Source organism: Malus sylvestris, chromosome 17 (genome assembly GCF_916048215.2).
Source record: "Malus sylvestris chromosome 17, drMalSylv7.2, whole genome shotgun sequence".
Lineage (NCBI taxonomy): Eukaryota > Viridiplantae > Streptophyta > Magnoliopsida > Rosales > Rosaceae > Malus > Malus sylvestris.
Window position 1 is genome coordinate 23190084 of NC_062276.1, and position 19421 is coordinate 23209504.

The window sequence follows — 19421 nt, forward strand, 5'->3', positions numbered from 1 at the left end:
TTTGAGAAAGTAATCATGTTGAGAGTCTGGCTCTCGAGATTCAGATGGATGAATAGCTTGATCTTCGTATGCCATGCACTGAAGTTGTTGTTGGCTTGCAATAAGACTTTGTTGGTAACTATAACTTTTGTTGGGCATAAGTGTTCCCCTAGTTAAGTTGTCAAGCTTGAGGGTTTATTATTATTTGTGAATGTTAGGAGTTCACATGTACAAGTTGTACCACTCGTCTTCTGGTAGGTGGAATGAATGGTAAGTTGCTCTTATCACTTGGTTGGTGGTACGAAAGTGAGTTCCTTCATCACCTTTCATCACATTTCATCACTTGGTTGGTGGCACGAGGATGAGTTCCTTCTTCACCTGGTTGGTGGCATGAATGGCAAGTTGTCAAATGATATTAGAGTACGGGTTGTACATTTCATCACATGGTTGGTGGCATGAGTGACAAGTTGCCAAATGATATTAGAGTACTGGTTGTACATTTTATCACCTGGCTGGTGGCATGAAGGAGAGTACGGGTTATACATTTCATCACCTGGTTTGTGGCATGAAAATGAGTTCCTTCTTCACCTGGTTGGTGGCATGAGTGGCAAGTTGCCAAATGATATTAGAGTACGGGTTGTACATTTCATCACCTGGTTGGTGGCACGAAGATGAGTTCCTTCTTCACCTGGTTGGTGGCATGAATGGCAAGTTGCCAAATGATATTAGAGTACGGGTTGTACATTTCATCACCTGGTTGGTGGCATGAAGATGAGTTCCTTCTTCACATTTTATCACCTGGTTGGTGAGAATAAGGGCAAGGTGTCGAGGCATATTGTAGCAAGTGTCGAAGACACAAAGTATGTTGAACCCTATCGAAACACAGTTGGCTTATGTATGGATGTGTTGGAATGTATGATGTTTATGTATGAATGTGTTGGAATGTATGATGTTTATGTATGAATGTGTTGGAATGTATAATGTTTATGTTGATTGATATGAGTGATGCTTATGAATGTTTTGCTATGCATGAAGGGATCCATGTTTTTGATATGTGAACCATGTTGGTTGTAACACTTAGTATCACATAATTTGTGTCAAAGTACGTATGTTGAACCTCTGAGTTGGAGTATAAGGGTAGGTCAGTGTAGACCAAGTGTTCCAGTGCTAGGAACGCAAAAGACTCAAAAGAAGTTGTCTGAATTCCCTCTTCTTTAAATATTTGCCGAATGGCTTGTGTGACAAAAGATCTCAAGCAATTGAAAGTCAAAACATTTGTAATATGTATGCCTTCTTATGATAACATTTCCTTTAGTACATAGTCCTCCACTTTGAAAGAGTGAGGCTTGGCCCTATAGTCATAATAGTCGACGGTACGTTCACCCCTGGTTGTCTTGATGCGAACTTTTATCCCTCTTGTTGTAATGGGCTTGATGAGAGTAAAAATCATTCTTCTTACCAAGAGACAGATACGTTTGGTGACTTAGCGAGTAGCTAAATGAGGCATGAGATGATGCAATGGGAGTCTGAATGGCCAATGTCTCTTCACTTGGTAGAACTTAACTTCCACTTCCCATTTGTTGATAGGGGTTAACCATATGGGGGTTCCCTTGGTATGTCCTTGCTTCGACGGAGACGTGGTTGTAAGTCTGTGTCATTACCTCAAAGTAAGTCTTCCAAGTGTTGGCATTGATCATGTACTTGAAGAAAAAATCACGTAGGCCTGCCGTGAAGGCCTTGAGGGCGGTCTTGTCATCTGCCTCAGCGCAGCGAGAATACTCATAGCTGAAGCGACCAGCATACTCTTGTAGTGACTCATCCGGCTTTTGGCGAATAGTGTACAAGTCATCTACAGAATGCAAGTGATCGGTCTGGAAGATGTGTTGAGAGACAAACAGTTTCCTCAATTCCTCAAATGAGTGTACTGTCTCAGGTGAAATACGGCAATACCAGTTTAGAGATCCTCCAGATAGGGTGGAGGGGAAGAGAAGACATCGCTCTTCGTCGGTGTGCATCTGATATGCCATGGTGGACTCAAAGAGGTTAAAGTGTTCAATTGGGTCCTCCCTTCCAGTATAAAGTTGTAAACCAAGTGTTTGTTTTGTCTTCGCTTGAAATGGGTGTTAAAGATCCTTCTTGTGACAGGGTCAGGCCTAGGTTGGTTCCAGTCAGGTATATCGGCCTGACGTTCGGCCTTCAACTTGTTTACTTCATCAAGGAGCTGTAGGACAAGAGGGTCATGAGTGGAGTTATGTACCACTGGAATTTTCTTTCGTAAGTCTCCATCGCCTCTTGGAAGTTGGAAAGTTTGAGCATGGTCGTGTGGTTTTTTCTTGGACTCACCGTACTGACTTCTAGGGTGAGTTTGTCGGAATATCTCAGTCTCCCGTACCTTCATGTTCCTCTGGGACCTGTCGTTCCTTCCCTAGATTGGCAGCTGGCCTGGGTCGTGAGAGGGGACCGAGTCTTTCATAAACCCTTGGGTCATTGATCTTCGAACATATGTGGAGGGGATTCTCTCGACGTTGCTTTAGGAAGTCTCGGCAGTTATGATAAACGGTTTTTGATCCTTCCAACCCTTCTGCAATGAGGTGTCTTCCTCCACTTCTTCTACTTCAAGTCGAAGCATCTGGGTTGAGAGAAGTCTCATGTTGATCAATGTTTTAATGATTAGCGCGCTCCTCATCAGGAATACCCATGTCGAAGGGAGGTGACCCTCCGTGTTGGAGGGCACCCAGATGATGGTTGATGTCTACAAGGGCAACGAGCTCGCGTGTTTGAGTATGCCTAGTTTCATGAAGCGTCTCAAAGAGCTTCTCATACTGCTTCTAGAGGACCTCATTCTTCATTGCTATCTTGTTGTTCTGAGCTTCTAGCTCATCGACTTTAGCTTGAAGAGCAACCCTCTTTCCTTTCTTCTTTCGTTGCTTCACACTAGGTGCAAGAAGGGTGTCATTCTGTGTGATATGGCTTCCTTTGCTCCCTATGTTGGAAATGGATGCCTGGTCAAAAGAGAGTGTACGAATGGTGGAAACCAGCTTCACAAAGCTGAAGAGAGTGGGAATAAGTGTCGTTCCCACAGATGGCGCCAAATGTTAATGCACAAAATCAGTGAGAACTTTGGTACAACATAAAATGTTAAGTTTGTGACCTTCGCTAGATTGCTCCGATCACTAGTGTGGATAAGTATGTAAATGGATAGAGACAGGGAAGCAAACATAAGATGTACGTGGTTCACCCAGATTGGCTACGTCCACGGAGTAGAGGAGTTCTCATTAATTGTTAAGGGTTTATACAAGTACATAGGTTCAAGCTCTCCTTTAGTGAGTACTAGTGAATGATTTAGTACCAATGACATTAGGAAATATTGTGAGAGAATGATCTCTATTTATAGAAGAGAGTTTCTAGTTTCATTCTGACATTGACACGTGTCGTGTTGTGATTGGCTTCTAATGTTGACACATGTCGTGCTATGATTGGCTTCTGGTGTCGACACGTGTCGCACTGTGATTGGCCTCCTGGTTGGAAGGAAACTCTTCTAGGTACTTGACGATATAACATTGACCGGTGCTCAGTAGTTTCAGGATTGGTCAAGTATGATATAAACACATTTATTAAGTAATAACCTGCCTAAAGTTATAAAATTAGTTTCGTCCTAACTATGTAACTTTAGAGAGGTTTTACTGTTATAAACTCTCACATTACACTTATATATATTATAGTCAATTTAATTAAAGTAGAATAAAATGCCTAGACCCTGCCTAGGCCATTTTTTTCCACTCGATTACCGCCTAGCGATTTTTAGAACATTGCTTTCTTCCTATCTTTTCTCTCTCTGAATCTTCCCCTTGGAACAATAGTACCGAACTAACTAGTTATATCATCCAGTTCTGTTTTCTGTATGGAGATGAATAGAAAATCAGACCGTTCCCCTTTGACAATGATCATTGGTTTAATGACATATTGGTCAGTTTAGGGTTATTACTTGAAGACGCCATGCGAAAAGTGTGAAGAAAATGGAAAGAATGTTTAAAATCAGTACGAAAAGAATGTTGGAGCCCTTTTTTAACAACAAATAGTTTTAAAGTTTTTGGTAAAGTAAAAGGAAAAGATTCGAGGATTTATATATGTCATTTCAAAAAATAAATCCAATCGTCAAATCCGGATCGACTCACTTTAAGATCCTTAAATCGGACGGTTGGAACTAATGAAGATATGGAGAAAATTTCTCGTTCTTCATGTACACACCACGAATGCAGAGTCTCATCATTGCAAGCTTTCTGGCACAATATTCAAGATTGCACGTCAGATGACATATGCATAAAAATTTCTAGTTCTTAGTGTATGTGTATGCAGTGTGTGTGAGTACAATGCGTGTGAATATTTAATTAGCTCACATAGTTTGTTCATTCAATCATTTGTTTGTTCTTGTGAATTTTGGTTGTACTAAGCATGTCAAGTTGCTAATGGATTTGCTATATTTGTGAATTTCAGAAATTTAGATCATTGGAGAGAGCACTTGGGCCTTTGGCTTTTTGAGGTATATTCATTCATTTACAATCATTTTATAACTTTGTTGTTGAATTTTTAATGTATGCTTGGATTTTAAGATGCACCTTTTTTTTTTGGGATTTTCTCTTCTGTAAACAGAGAATTGGGCCTCAAGTTTTGGTGCATTCTATTTTTTTTTTATGTTTACGGTGTATTTTGGTGCATTATCTAATTTTTGTGATGTTAGCTATGTAAAAATAAATTCAATCTAAATGCAAGCTAAAATACTTATTATGCCATATTGGTTAACCTGGGTATTTGGTTTTAATTTATGTTGAATTATATATGTTCGTCTGTGTTTTTTTGCAATTGGTTGAACTAAGATGTGCATTTTCTTGATTAATGTAATTGAAAATGTATTACGGAATCAGAACCCGCAGCAACGTGCGGACAAGTTTTCTAATTAACTGACTATAATTGCAATTTGTGTGAAAATATCTAACAAGGTGTTGACCCTAAAAACTACTTAGCCTTTGTGGCGCGCATGCCAAATAGCTAATGAGCTAACTACGTCCTTTGGTTGAATGCGATTGTGCCAACTCGACAACCGAGCTCGGTCGATGAGTGAATGAATGTGCTGGTGGTATCGAACACGCTGCTGACTTCTATAGCTCGCGACTGCAGGCGAGGAAGGAACTTGTCTTGGCCTCTGGGTTCTAGAGCCCAAAGACAAGGCTGTAGTTACTTCAAAGTTCATGAATTGTTGGCATCGGGCTCAGCTGCTTCAATTATATTTGTGCAAGTATAAGTGCACCGATCGGTATCAGACTATATGTACACAAATACTGAAAAGTACAAACTGTAAGGTGTGTTTGATGGAGTTATGAAGGTTAGTGTTTTCCCAAAGATGAAAGGGTTTTGCGTAGAGTGAGAAATTGCGCAGGGTATATTTATGTCTTGAGTTGAAGGGCCTTTGATGTTGAAAACCTTTTCTATTTGTAGGAGTGATTTTCACCTAGTGCCGACGTAGAGTCCTACTCGGACAAAATCTCCTCGGCATATCTTGATCCAATAACGAATTACCTTCTCATTTGGATTGGACTCGATCACTCCTTCCAGACTTGGGACTCTGAACCTAGTCATCTTTTGGTATACAATTCACTCCTTGTTTTAACCAGACCCTTAGAATTTTACGAATCTTCCTATGCCATCCGGATTCTTGATTGAATCAGGATTTAATCGAATCCGTCCTTGATTTTCAAGTGTCCATCATAAAACTCGGCTACATACTTTGGGCTGAGCTTCTTGTCCAAACAAGTCTGTCTAACTATGGACTGAGCTTATAATCTTACTCAGCCCAAGTCCATTAATTTGAGCCAATAACAAGGCAAATCCGAAAAGAGCAAAAGGGATTTTATTATTTGGGAGACAAACTTTATAATTAATTCGGAATCGCGCACAACCGAACAAGAGGAGACAGACAGCGTGCAAAAGATACCTTCAATCTTGGCATATGGAACCGAAGTTTCTATATGTTCACAAAGCCACCGAACTAACACGCGAGTCAGCAGTCAATCACCAACCAACCAAAACTTCCCCCATACCATCCCAGAAAACTCCACCACCCACACCGAAGCTTCAAGAACTCATCGGCCCCACCCCCACCTCCTTCCTCAATCCCCCCATTATCTTCCCTCCAGATTTCTCTAAATTTGCACAATCCCCGCCTCCCAAAACCAACCCAATCTCCAGGTCTTCATTCTCCTCGCGGCATTTAGTTTCGTTCAGGCATTTTCACAAACACCTCGATGGCGGCAGAGGACGGCGCGGTCACAATCTACAACAGCAGCGCAATCACCGACGCCAACAAGAAGAAGAAGCCATATTCGATCAAGGTCGGCCTCGCCCAGATGCTCCGCGGCGGCACCATTGTTGAGGTGAACACCCCCGAGCAAGCAAGGCTCGCCGAAGACGCGGGCGCTTGCTCCGTCATCGTCTCCGACCCGCCCCGCAACCGAGGCATTTCGCGCATGTCCGACCCCTGTCTCATCAAGGACATCAAACGTGCCGTTTCGATACCCGTCGTGGCCCGATCACGGATCGGGCATTTCGTCGAGGCCCAGATCCTCGAATCAATCGGCGTCGACTACATCGACGAGAGCGAGTATCTAGCGATGGCGGACGAGGAACATTTCATAAACAAGCACAATTTCCAGACCCCTTTCATCTGCGGAGCTCAAACGCTCGGCGACGCGTTGAGGAGAGTGAGAGAAGGCGCGGCGATCATACGAATCCAAGGCGATCTAACCGGGTCCGGCAACGTCGCCATGACTGTAAAAAACGTCAGATCCGTGATGGGTCAGATTAGGCTGCTCAACAACATGGACGACGACGAAGTCTTCGCGTTTTCGAAGACGATTCAAGCACCGTACGACCTGGTTGCACAATCCAAGCAAATGGGTCGGCTGCCGGTGGTGCTGTTCGCCTCCGGTGGCATCGTGACGCCGGCCGACGTGGCGTTGATGATGCAATTGGGTTGCGACGGAGTGTTTATCGGGTCGGATGTATTCAATTGCTCGGATCCGTATAAGCGGGTGATCGACATTGTTCAGGCGGTTAGGAACTACAATGATCCGCATGTGCTGGTGGAGGTGAGTTCCGGGTTGTCGGATCTGATGGCGGGTTTGGGTTTCGGTGAGGACAGGATCGAACAATTTGGCAGCGGCCACGGAGGTGTTTGATTAGGCGACTTAATCATGTAACGTAGCTCGAAACTCTTTCTTTGGCATAGAGTAATGTTATTATACATGGATATCTGCGTCTCTCTGTTGTGACTAGTCACTTGTGTCCATTTTTTCATGTTGTATTGAGGCCAATTTTGTGAAAATGCAGATAGGATTGAAAATAATAATTTCGTTTGTTCGACTCCGTCGAGATGTTTAGGAATAATGATCTACTTCATGTGAGGTCAATGAGAATAATTTTGTTCATCCAGACGAGTTGTATTTTGTTTTGTAATTTCGATTGAGTGTTGATTCGTTTATTAGACATGTTTGCAGAAACTTTTCTTTTCGTCATTTCAACGAGCGATATATGCATATGTGTCAAATTGAATAGTGCGAGTAAGCAAGTACTGCTTGTTACGTGTAAGGAGCCAAGAATGAATGTCACAGCAGCTTTAGGAGGCTTGAGTGAGAATAACAGAATGTGGAACAATGAGATTGATGCATGATTGATTGTTAAGGTGATTTTATTTTTCGGGGATTCTGGGGATGGTTGAGAATGCGAGTTCATCAGTATGTACTTGGTCGTGCGCATGAATAGATTGATGAAATTTTCGATGGCTTTTTCTATTATCTAGCGAAACCACGGTCAAGGGCATGGGCTTGGCAGAATCAATGGGAAAAGAAAACCCTATTGAGCTCGACCCTAGTTAGTTAAAGAATAGGTCTCTCTGCCCATTGCCAACTGATTTCGGATTTCGGATTTTAGGTCAGATTGTTGAGGCTGTGTCTAGCATTGCAACAAAGTAAAACTACTGTATTGTCAGCTACTAGCATGGAAATGCTAATGGCAGGGGACAGACACTAGTGAATGGCTGAACCTGAAGAATTCTGCCCATTTAAATCTGCTGTCTTTCCTGTTACTCACCATGTGGGTCTCCTTTCCTAGGCTATACATAAATGGAGGGTGCATTTTACACAACTCCTGCCATATGCATATATCGCTTGAGAATCTGGTTTTCCTCGCTCTATTGCGAAGATTAACCAGCACCAAGTCAAGAAACATGTATTTTTCTGAACGGAGTTGATGCAGGCAGGTCAATAGAATCATCCGGTAGGGTAAGATAGGGCATTCACCGCAAGATCGGTTGCAGCATTGCTATATAGGATTAGGAACCGGAGAGCAATCTCATAAGCAGAAAAAATGGCCGCAATCACCAGAAATCTGGTCGCATTTGCAACAGCCAGAGCACTCAGTATCCGTCCTCTCTTACACTTACGGAAGGATTCACAACTCCTGCCAGCCCAGTGACTAAATCGGAATAACGGAGTAGTAGCTATAAAAAGTGTGTTACCGTGGATAGTGTATACAGAGGACACATTCCTTTTTACTTTCCGCACACACCCTTCACCCTTTTTAGCTTCAAACCAAACTAAATTGTTCTTCAATTGGCTCGGTTTGGTTTGATTGAAAATTCTTATAAAACAGAAGTATACCGTACCAAATCAGTTTTATTTCGCAGTTTTGACTTTCATTTTGAAGAGAGAACTACTTGGGTAATTCCCAATTCCATTTTACATTCACTTTCCTCCTAGAATAGGCACCTCAGAGCAATCTCATAAGCAGCAAAAACTGCCCCATTCACCAGAAACGCTCTAGAAACCGCAGTTCCTAGTCCACGCCAGAGCACACCATAACCATCCTCTCTAACGCTCTTCTGAAAGCAATCAACGATGCCGGAATATCTGGGCGGGTACTGAGACACAACCTGAGCCTGCAATCTCGTTTTCACAACGTCTAGGGGATAACAACAAATCCAGCTGGCTACTCCTGCAAGCCCTCCCGCCACCAGCATTGTTTGCAAGCTCTCTTCCCCGGTCCTTCTGCAGCCCGGGTGAAGCTTCTCTCTCATGTACTCATAAGTCCAGAAGTAGAAACCGAACGACGGTGCATCCCTCAGGACAGTAATAGAAAGTCCTCTATATATTCCCCTAAAGCCTTCTGCTCTCATAATGCTTTTGGCAACATCTATAGGGCCTTTTGGGGATTGCAGCTGATGAGGTTTCGATTTTGCATCGGTTTGGAGTTGAAGCCGGATTTTTACGAGTTCTACAGGGCTGAGTATTAGGCTCTGTATAGCACCTGTGCCAATTCCCCCTAGATAAACACCTTTGTATGAAGGAGGGTCTTTGGCGGAAACGGAAGGATCGCAGGTTCGGGAGAGGATGGAGTATACCTGGAAAACTATGGCATTCTGCAATCAACAAATCATTTGTCAGCATCGATCAATTTTTTTGAATTGGATGGTTTATGCTTAATTTGGTCACAATTATTATATGTTGCTTTCGATGCAAGCAAAAACTTGTCTACGAAGGCCATGTAAATTCTGTTTTGTCTAGGGTTTATCTATGGGCGATGGTTTTAAGCACCAACATCATATGTTTCGAGAGATTCTTAATAATTTTCGGTTGTACCAAAATCACATTATAAAATAGACACATACAAAATGATATATAACGGTTCACAAGACAGATTATTCAGTATTCAACCAAAAACAATATCAATTTATGAGTCGATAAGTTTTGTGGATATTATGGCCCATTGCTAGATAGTGACGTGTAAAGAGAAACAAAAAGCAAGTTCGTCAGAAATGCAAATACTATTAACAAAATAAAAAATGACAAAACCTACCATTACCACCACCCCACAAAAAAGGCTTTAAGTCTCTATTACAAACACGTAATCGCACTTGTGATTTGAGTCATCACTCATAACACTAACAATCTCTAATGACCAAACCACCAGATTTGTTTTGTTTTCTACTTCTATTATATATTTCGTAACCTCACACCATTCACCACGTCTCTTTTTATAAGAAAATTATAATCTTCATTTTTGTTTACGAATAAACTTACGAGCCTGGCTTCAATACTACAAGTGTTTCAGTCGTCGGATTCAATTTTCATAAATATTAGATCTTTTATCTTCAATCTTAGTCATTTATTTTCTGTATCACTCGATATTATATACCCTTTGAAATATGGGATCGGACTAGTGTGTGACATCTACATGGAAGTTTATTAAACAGTTGTCACCTTAGTATTCCAATTTCCAGGAAATGGTAACACCAAGGGCATTAACTAACCTCACAAACATCTTGTGATCAACATGAACAAACAAAATCAATCAATTTACAGCTAAAAGAAAGTAGAGTAAATATGAGATATTTTTTGTTAGATAAAAAAAGAGGAGGAGGAGAAGAACCTGGAAGGTAACGGCTGCCAGGGGAGCAGTCATGCCCCTGTAAAGGGCAACGGGGCCTTCAGCAGAGACAACATTGCGAAGGATGCTGAAGGCCGATGCCGAATGCGAATTCTGTTGCAAGATCCGGAGAGTGTCGAGAGGATAACCAGAAACAACACCAGCCATCCCTCCAACCCCTCCTGCCACAAACTCTCTTCCCCAACTGCTCGCAAGAAACTCGGGCCAGAAATCCATTTTCCCATTCACCAAACACCCCAAATTCCTATTTCCACCGCCCTATCCTCCTCTCTGATCGAAAACCAATTCTTGTTTCCCCTTTTCAGAGTAACCCAAATCAAAATTTCGCCTCAAATTGTAGGATCTGTGTTAAAAGTTCAGACCTTTATCTCTCTGTCCCTCTCTCTCTCTGTTGGATTCTCTGCTTTTCTCTCAAAATTCGGATTCAGCTGGGAAACCCAATTCAGATACAAAAATATATACAATTCTGGAAAGGGTTGTGGGAATTTCCTTTCTGGGTTCTCTGTTTTCTATCAAAATCTCCTGAAAACGATGCAGAAACAACAAAATCAACCAAAAAGGGAAAAAGTTATCTTTCTTTTCACTTCAGTCTTTTTATCTCAATTGCTGCAGAGGCTGTTTACGGATTCCTTCAACACCGTAGAATCCAAATTCTTCTCTTTCTCACCAACTCTCTCTCTCTCTCTCTCTCTCTCTCTCTCTCTCTCTTTCTCTCAACAGAAGCCACTGGTTTCTAATTTGTGGGGAGTGTGCCTAAAAAGCTAAGCGCGAAGGAAACGGCCAATATTTTCTTTTCAGAGAAGCAATCAGGGGGCGCCAAGTGGACCACTAGCAGGCTCACACGTGGCAGCTGAGGATGACCTAGTGCTTTCATCCTAGTGTACGTTAACCAAAGGTCTGGGATTGTGAGTTTACCAAAAAAAAAAAAAAGGTCTGGGATTGTGAACTTGTGAATCACATCCCAATCCAACCAATTTTCAGTGGTTGGCTGATGCAAGCAACAAAATGACGAAACCTGAAAGCTTCTGGCTGCTGGTGAAAGAATTACATGACACGAGTTACACCGTCATCATGAGCTTCTCGTTCAAATAATCGACTTATGTAAATTTCTTTTTACGTACTATTGTATTGTTAGTAGGAAATATTATGATGATAGTATATATGTGTTGTTTAAGTTGTTCTTGACAGCTCATGTAAGGCCATTTCTAACCAAGGGTTAGAGATAACTTTTAGCCTCAATTTGAGCAAAAATTGTCTTCAGTCAAGGGCCAAAGGAATTAGTGCTAAGTTTAGCTAAAGGCAGGCTATACATAGTGAGCCCTCAAGCTCCTCGACGGACCATAATATGTGTATCCTAAGCTAAGATAGAAAGATTTAGCAGTATATGATTGGAGATGAAAAACTTTAATCTTATATTATACTTTAAAATATTAATTTTTAAAGGTTAAAACATAAATAAGACTCAATTGTGATGCAGTGTATCTATTACATACTATTATTATAATATTTTCGGAAAATTATATACTTATTTTACAGTGAGGGGTTACACATTTCAAAAACGAAACTTCAATTTCAAACCCACTCACACTTGTTTTTCGCCCCTTCAGGATTTTTGTGGCAAATGTTTCATGAGGACGAGAATTGTTGGTAAAAAAGCTGTCACGTAGGAGACTTCTCCTTTCGTCATCTTCCGGATGTCAGGAAGCACAACTCGATTTAAATGTCTAAGTGAATATTCCGAGTCAAAATGTATCAATTTAATATCAGAGTTACGTGTCGTAATTCATTTTGTGGGGTAGCTATAATTATCATGTGAAAAGTTGCAGAGATTGCACAAGTGGGTTTGTACAAGGTTTGGCCTTTTGTGCCCCCAATTTATAAACATGCGATTGATTTTTTGTTGGGCAGAGTGACATCACTTTCGACATTGCTATGGAGGAATTTGGATTTATACACTCAAATCAATCAATTTGCTTGTTTGAGATTGCTGTATTATTTTTTTAAACTGATTTTTATTGAATGCGTGTAACTCTAGTTCTCTCCAAAGTGAGTCTTTCTCACTGATTATGTGAGATCTTCAGTTTGAAACACTTTTGGTGGCACCGGCTTTTGCTTCGGTTGGGGTCAGTTGTTAGGTCCTCTTCTTCCTCTTTTCTTTTTGCTCTCCCTGCATCTACAGCTGGTTCTCCCAAATTTTCAATTCGGCCTATCCAATTCCTCAACCTCCGTGGGTTTCCTCTTCCTGGCCCATCTTTGCTTAGATTTTCAGCCATGTTCTCTGTGGAGTTCGTGTGTAGAGTTCCAGTGCTCTTACCGGCTTGGGTGTTTCCAACACCATGTTCTCCTTGGTGTTTGCCGTTTCCAGCAGTGTTGCTCGGGAATTTTTCTGAGATTCACATAGGTGGTTGGCCTTTTTCGTTTGAGTGCCGATTACCTCTTGCTTATAGCTGTGTGCAGGAGGCGTCTGAGAAGGAGATGATTGACGGTGGTCGAAGAATCAGCGGGCTTGAAGCTCCTCGGATCAACTATGGAGAAAGTGGTGGATGCTTCTCGGATGTTCTTTCGTTTTTGGGCCTTCGGGCTTTTTTATGTTTATGTTGTTTTGTTTTTAGGTCCTTTTTTGTTGTTTATAAGCGTTGTTGCGTCTCAGTTCGGTTGTAAGTTTGTGTTCTGTGTGTTTGTTTGAAATAAATTATCTTCCTTGACCTAAAAAAAAAAAAAAACTGCTTTTTATTGTGTTTTGAGAATAAACAAATATGAAATAGAGTAGTTAAATGTTGGTAATTTATAATTATAAAAGTACTTTTAAATTAGTGTCAATATTTGTTAAATTTTCATGTAAAAGTACCTGAGTTGTTTTTTAATTAAAAAAAGACATTAAAAAGAGTGACCACGGTCGTAACCAATCCTCATACAATCAAAGAAATAAGCTTTGTGAGCAACATTAGGTAAGGTTCTATGAAGGTCGTTAATTTGAAAGTCAGTGCTCGCAATAGCATCCGCCAAGAAGTTTACTTCTCTATAAACATCCGCCCAAGAGACGAAATCAAAAGAGGCTGCTAAACCTTTAGGGCTTGTTTGGTATCCTATTTGAAATTTTTTATAATTTCTCAAAACATTTCTTAAGAATTTTTCGTGAAAACAATTTTCTTTAAGACTCAAAAACTTGTTTGGCATGCAATTTAAAATTTTAAAATCTTATAACTTAAACCGGACAAAGAGATCCAAAAAGAGGAGGTTGAGAGAGAAAAATGAGAGATGATAAAAGAAAGTAAGAGATGATTAGAGGAAAGAGAAAGAAGTGAGAGGATCAGAGGAGATAGATAGGAAGAGGAATGAGAGAAAGAACCGAGAGAATGAAGAGAGCGGATTGGAGGAGAGACGAAAAAGGTATAAAAAAAAAGGGGGGGAGAGAGAAAGAAGAAAAGAGAGAGATAGATTTGGAGTGAGAGGAGGAGGGAGAGAAAAGAAATGAGTGAGTTTAAGTTTAAAAACTCACTTTTTGTGTTTTTAGATAATAAACTATATTTTTTGGTTAATCTTGAGTTCAGTTTTTGAAAATAGTCCTACCAAACAAGTTTTTAAGGCCTAAAACTTGAAAATTGTTTTTGAGTTTAAAAAGTTGAATTCAAGAAGAGTACCAAACAAACTCTTAGAGCAACTCCAGCGGGAGCTCCTGCTCGAGGGACAGGCTCCGGAACAGGGCTTGATTGCCCGAGGGAGGAAGTCCAGCGTTGGCTGGCGAGGGAGCCCGAGCACCCCTGAGCGCCAGGCCCGTCGATTCTCGGCGGCCCGAGAGCCTGAGGTGGGTCTGAATTCAACTGACGTCAGACGCTTATTTTAATGTTTTTTTTCTATCAGGCCTTGAACTCCTCCAACATCGCACCGATCTCGTCCACTATCCCCATCATTTCCAGCTTCAGCAGTGGTCACGGTGAAGGAGGAGAATGAGCTGACGGAGGATTCAGAGCATGCTATTTCAGCTTCTGCAATGTGAGAGACGGAGACTGCGCAGCGGAGGACGTGCCGGTGGAAGAGAAGAAGGGGAGGGAGAGGAGGGCAATGGCCGTAATTTTGATGCAAGTCAGAGTCTTTAGCATGTCTGTGGCGGTGGCCGCAACGGCTGTCATGATTGGATTGGATTTGATTTTCTCGGCTTCAATGGTGGATCACCCAAATTGTGATCTGATGATGCATGCAAGAGAATGAGAGAGATTAAAGAGAGAGAGATGTTTCAGAAATGAGGGGGGTTGCGTCGTAGAGAGAGAGAGAGACAGAGAGACAGAGAGAGAAATGAAAGACAGAGGGCTAGGAAACATGAAGAGTGTTCTGGAAAAAAATTGAAAGAATGGTTGTCAGTTGAGTTTGGAAAAATGAAATGGAAAAGGAATAGGAAAAAAGAAAAAGGAAAACAATTAAAAATTATTTTTTATTATTTTATAAATAAATAAAATACTAATATTTTATTACCAATTATCAGGACTATTCAGTGCAGGAGTGGAGATGCAAAAAACAATTGCCAAGGGAATGCATTATTCATTAAAGGCAGTTACTGTTCACTGGGTGGATTAAATAGTGAATAGCCTAGGGGGAGGGCTCCTACACTGGAGTTGCTCTTAGGGCTTGTTTAGTACTCTACTTGAATCCAACTTTTTAAACTCAAAAATAATTTTCAAGTTTTAGGCCTTAAAAACTTGTTTGGTAGGACTATTTTAAAAAATTGAACTCAATATTAACTAAAAAATATAGTCTATTCTCTAAAAACATAAAAAGTGAGTTTTTAGAGTTTTTAAACTTAAACTCACTCTTTTCTTTTCTCTCCCTCCTCCCCTCTCACTCCAAATCTATCTCTCTCTCTTTTCTTCTCTCTCTCTTGTTTTTTTTACCTTTTTCATCTCTTCTCCAATCCGCTCTCTTCATTTTTTCGGTTCTTTCTCTCACTCATTTTCCTCTCTATCTCGTCCGATCCTCTCTCTTCTTTCTCTTTACTTCAATCATCTCTTATTTTCTTTCCTTCTCTCTCTCCTCTTTCTCCTTCTCCTACGACCCCCTCTTTTTAAATCTCTTTGTCTATTTTAAGTTGTAAGATTTAAAAATTTTAAATCACAAACCAATCAAGTTTTTAAGTCTTAAAAAAAATTGTTCTCAAGAAATGTTATTAAGAAATGTTTTGAGAAATGATAAAAAATTTCAAATAGAATACCAAATAAGCTCTTAATATCTTAAATAATAAACTTCAAACGCCAAGGAACTTTACAAGACCCTAAGATTGAATCAATCACAAGCTTAGAGTCTCCCTGCACACAGAATTTCTCGAAGCCTCTACTTCTTGTCATCCAAAGTGCATCTCTCAAAGCCAGACTTTCAACATCAGATATTGAACGTTCCCCCAAACATCTAGCACCAGCAACAATTGGGTCTCCATCCTCATTCCTGATTTCCATCTAATTTAATAAGTCTATTGGGAACTGCTTTAACACTTCGGAACACTACTTGAGTTCTTTCCTTCCAACTAAATTTTTTAACCTTATGAGGAACATTAACTTCTACATTCTATTTAGCAACTCAGTTTTTGAATGATTTCATGTTGCATTATTTTGAATCCAAGTCGCATATTTGACAGTTCATCGACCATTGGCATTCATGCCCCAACAGATCGAATCATTTCTATCAAATTAGGTTTGAATTTCATGGACTGTAAATTCGATATCAAATTAAGTTGCCCATTGTGTGGCATAACCAAACTCCTCCTCCCCTTAGTGTTAAAAATAGCAATGGTAAAGGAATACTGCAAACTTTATTAGCAATATCTATACTGACATAATTAAGCAAAAGAGTTTTATTCCAGCAGTTACTGAAAATAAAATGACAAACTTTCAGGTTCCAATCAATACTACTTAATTGATCTTCCTGTATGAGACGGAAAAGCGGAAAAGGAAAAATCCAATTATGGGTCCAGAACAAGATGTTGCGACCATTTCCCACAAAAACAGAGCACGGGATTTTTTGCGTTGTTTCATATATGTTTTTCTCCGTAACACAAAAACAGACCAGCATGTTGTAAGATATTCGAGAGCCAATCTCGAAATCTCATTGATATCTTAGAGAATAACAAAAAAAAAACAAACATGGTAACACTAGAAACAACTCAGAAAAGCTTAAGATTGGACAACTCAATTTATTTAGACCGGGTCATAATGTTACACACTGAAATTCACTCGAGCATCTCGCGCACATTAGATGCTCGACAATAACATGAATTGAAAGACGTTAACACAACAGAGTTCATAATTACAGCTCAAGAACAATATATTGTATCCCGGATTGGGGTTCGATAAACCCACTCATTTCTTCCCGCTTTTCTTGAGCCCAGAACCTCCGAAGGACCCTTTCTGTTGTGCCTTGGCTCTAAGCTCCTTCAGTGCCTGTTTATCACAAGCATGATAAGTTAGTAAATAATTTATCAAAACACTCGATAAACGAACCGGGTTATGTTAAGAAAAACCTACCTTTTCCTCCTCTTTCTTCTTCTGAAGGTTGGCCAAATCGGACTGCACAATAGAAGATAAAGATTCTTATTCCAGGACATAACAAGTAATTTTGAAAGGCACTGAAAAACAAGCTAATTACTTCATGAACTTGAACATGTATTTGTATAAGGATAATGTTTAACGTACGGTTGAATATAATGACACAAACCACCATGGGCGAAATCTAAAGTATAAAGATTCAAATATAAGCGCAGTTGAGAACAATTTAGCTGGGGCAAGTTTAAAATAAACACACAGTTTCAGAAGCTCCTTTGTTTCTACATTCAAAACATGCAAGATTCAACATAGAGTGACAAAGGAGTCATAAAATAGCATAGCCTGTAACTGTAAGAGTAACACATAAAATATGCTCCGGTGAACAGGGCAAAAACAGCGTTTTTCAAAATTCAAGCTATAAGCCTAATACAATGCGCATACTATGAGCTGAACATTGAGCATCTGCTAGTCGGAGACACATAGAGAATCCATCTGTTTATGTTTGTTCTACACAAATTTCCCAGGTTACTATACCAAATCTATCGAAAAATAGTTATTTGCATTATTGTTTCCACAATCGAATCCAACGTTACAAAAAACAATAGACCATTCTTTGAATAACCTCAATTCCTACGAAATACAAACTTTAGGGAAGAGTACTAAATAAAATCACCCAGCTCCTACCTACTGATTAATCAAACAAGATAACGATTTCAACTACATACTAATTGCTTAAGCATAAGTTTTACCTAATAAATGGGATTTTAAAATTTCAACATACAGTACAAAAAAATTCAGAGCTAAAAGGATCCGATCCACCCAAAACACAAATCTGAAATCATCATCCACCTAAAACATAAACCTAAACATTCCTCTAATTATTTTCCCATTTCATATACCCAGTAAGGTCCTGAATAATAATACCACCAAAGCTACCAACTTCATCATTCAAACATAATCAAACAATTAATCATACCTCGTCGTACTCCTTCTTGTCGGCCTTGGGTGCCTTCAAGGGCTTTGCTTTTCCACCTGAAAAATAAAGCACAATTTCATACTTCTGTGTTCGAAAAGCTTAACAAATTTCTAGGGTTTTTTTTCCCCTAATTTCCGAATTGACAAAAAATTGGTCGGAATTGAAATTGAATCTTTAAAATCTAGGGTTTTTATCGTAAAGGACATACCTTGCTTGGAAGACATGGCTGGGATCTAGGGCAAAAGGCTTGCTCGGTTGGTATTTGAGAGCGACCACAAATCCACGGGAGTCAGGACAACCCTACTTCCAATAACACGCAGCCGCCCTTGTTCATGAATCGTTCACCAATCACTACTATATATTGGATATTGCACGTGGTACTCACGTGCGTGAATCAACCCCTGTTTATGATCTGGCATGAGTCAATTCCTTTTGGTCATCTATTTCAAATTTAGTATTTTACAATCTGAGGTTTTCTTTCTATTGTTTGCTCATTACACCAACTAAGTCTTGCACGACTCGTTAATCCGATATGTTATAAACATATTTAGTTGAAAGACAACCATATCTTTCATTGTTGATCCATCTTTTTGAACACAAATTGCTCATTGAATTGCTTGGGTCTGTAAGTGGTGGATTGTTCTGGTAGATAGTTTAGCTTATTAAATTAATACCTCTTGGTAGGGACAAAGCTAGATATTTGTATGAATGGAGACATCCTCAAACAACAAAGTTACAATTAAAAAGCTAAAATATTTACTTAACAAAACACTTATATATTAATCCATAAAGTTTTTCATACATAACACTTAGAATCATTGTTGGTGAAGTTAGCCATATTGATATTAAAAGAAATGCTAAAGAGACTCTCTCAAAGTGGAACTCTCCATTGACTCTCTACTACCTCATGTTTTTGGCATAATGTTTAATAATGTTGGTACAAGAATTATGCTAAAAACATTAGATGACGAAGATGTAAACTTTTAGAAGAGTCTCCTTAGCATTTCCCATGATACCAATTAACATACATGGTTGATCATTGGGATGCAAAACTATAAAAAAAAATTTCACCAAAAAAAAGGAGTAGGGGCATCCACCCCCTCTAGGCCTATAGTGGCTCTATCCATGTTTCTTAGATACCATTTACGCTAAGTTTAGATGAAGGAAATAAACTTAGAATTTGGATCAAAGTTAGCCAATTCTCTTATTTGAATTCATGAACATAAAAACTTACAATTTACGCGTGGAAAAAAATTTAGGATTTGGACCTCCAATTTTTAAGTTTAAATTCCATGTAAATAAGTGTTATTTCTAAATTTCTTTGAGTGAGAATTTAAAAATAACAAATTTAGCATTCAAATTCTATTGTTCTTTTAGCTTAATCAAACAAGAAAATTCACAAATTATAGAAAATAAAGTTTCTTCATTTTAATTGTTTTTTC

At 39.7% G+C, this 19421-nt stretch overlaps 2 protein-coding genes and 2 long non-coding RNA genes across 4 annotated transcripts; 2 read left to right on the forward strand and 2 right to left on the reverse strand.

Annotated features, from left to right (window-relative positions):
- The first annotated feature begins 5915 nt into the window (after nucleotides 1-5915).
- LOC126611347 (pyridoxal 5'-phosphate synthase-like subunit PDX1.2) lies at nucleotides 5916-7516 on the forward strand. The gene has a single exon (XM_050279573.1). It carries the CDS (start codon nucleotides 6279-6281, stop codon nucleotides 7209-7211), a length of 933 nt encoding a protein of 310 aa, XP_050135530.1. The 5' UTR covers nucleotides 5916-6278; the 3' UTR covers nucleotides 7212-7516.
- A 1171-nt stretch (nucleotides 7517-8687) lies between these two features.
- On the reverse strand, nucleotides 8688-11167 carry LOC126611348 (mitochondrial arginine transporter BAC2). Its single transcript, XM_050279574.1, has 2 exons — nucleotides 10459-11167; nucleotides 8688-9448 (listed from the first exon to the last, which is right to left on the reverse strand). Exons 1-2 carry the CDS (start codon nucleotides 10690-10692, stop codon nucleotides 8786-8788), a joined length of 897 nt encoding a protein of 298 aa, XP_050135531.1. The 5' UTR covers nucleotides 10693-11167; the 3' UTR covers nucleotides 8688-8785.
- Nucleotides 11168-11224: 57 nt separating this feature from the next.
- On the forward strand, nucleotides 11225-11636 carry LOC126611349 (uncharacterized). The gene is made up of 2 exons (XR_007618814.1): nucleotides 11225-11371; nucleotides 11408-11636. It is a non-coding gene; the product is annotated as an uncharacterized LOC126611349 (long non-coding RNA).
- A 4998-nt stretch (nucleotides 11637-16634) lies between these two features.
- On the reverse strand, nucleotides 16635-18351 carry LOC126612203 (uncharacterized). Its single transcript, XR_007618984.1, has 4 exons — nucleotides 18188-18351; nucleotides 17980-18035; nucleotides 16986-17027; nucleotides 16635-16901 (listed from the first exon to the last, which is right to left on the reverse strand). It is a non-coding gene; the product is annotated as an uncharacterized LOC126612203 (long non-coding RNA).
- Between the last annotated feature and the right edge of the window lie 1070 nt (nucleotides 18352-19421).

Coding starts and splice junctions, on each gene's coding strand:
- LOC126611347 (XM_050279573.1), top strand. CDS start 6,279: ATGGCGGCAGAGGACGGCGCGGTCACAATCTACAACAGCAGCGCAATC.
- LOC126611348 (XM_050279574.1), bottom strand. CDS start 10,692: ATGGATTTCTGGCCCGAGTTTCTTGCGAGCAGTTGGGGAAGAGAGTTT. Junction 9,449..10,458: donor TGGCAGCCGTTACCTTCCAG/GTTCTTCTCCTC, acceptor TGTTGATTGCAG/AATGCCATAGTTTTCCAGGT.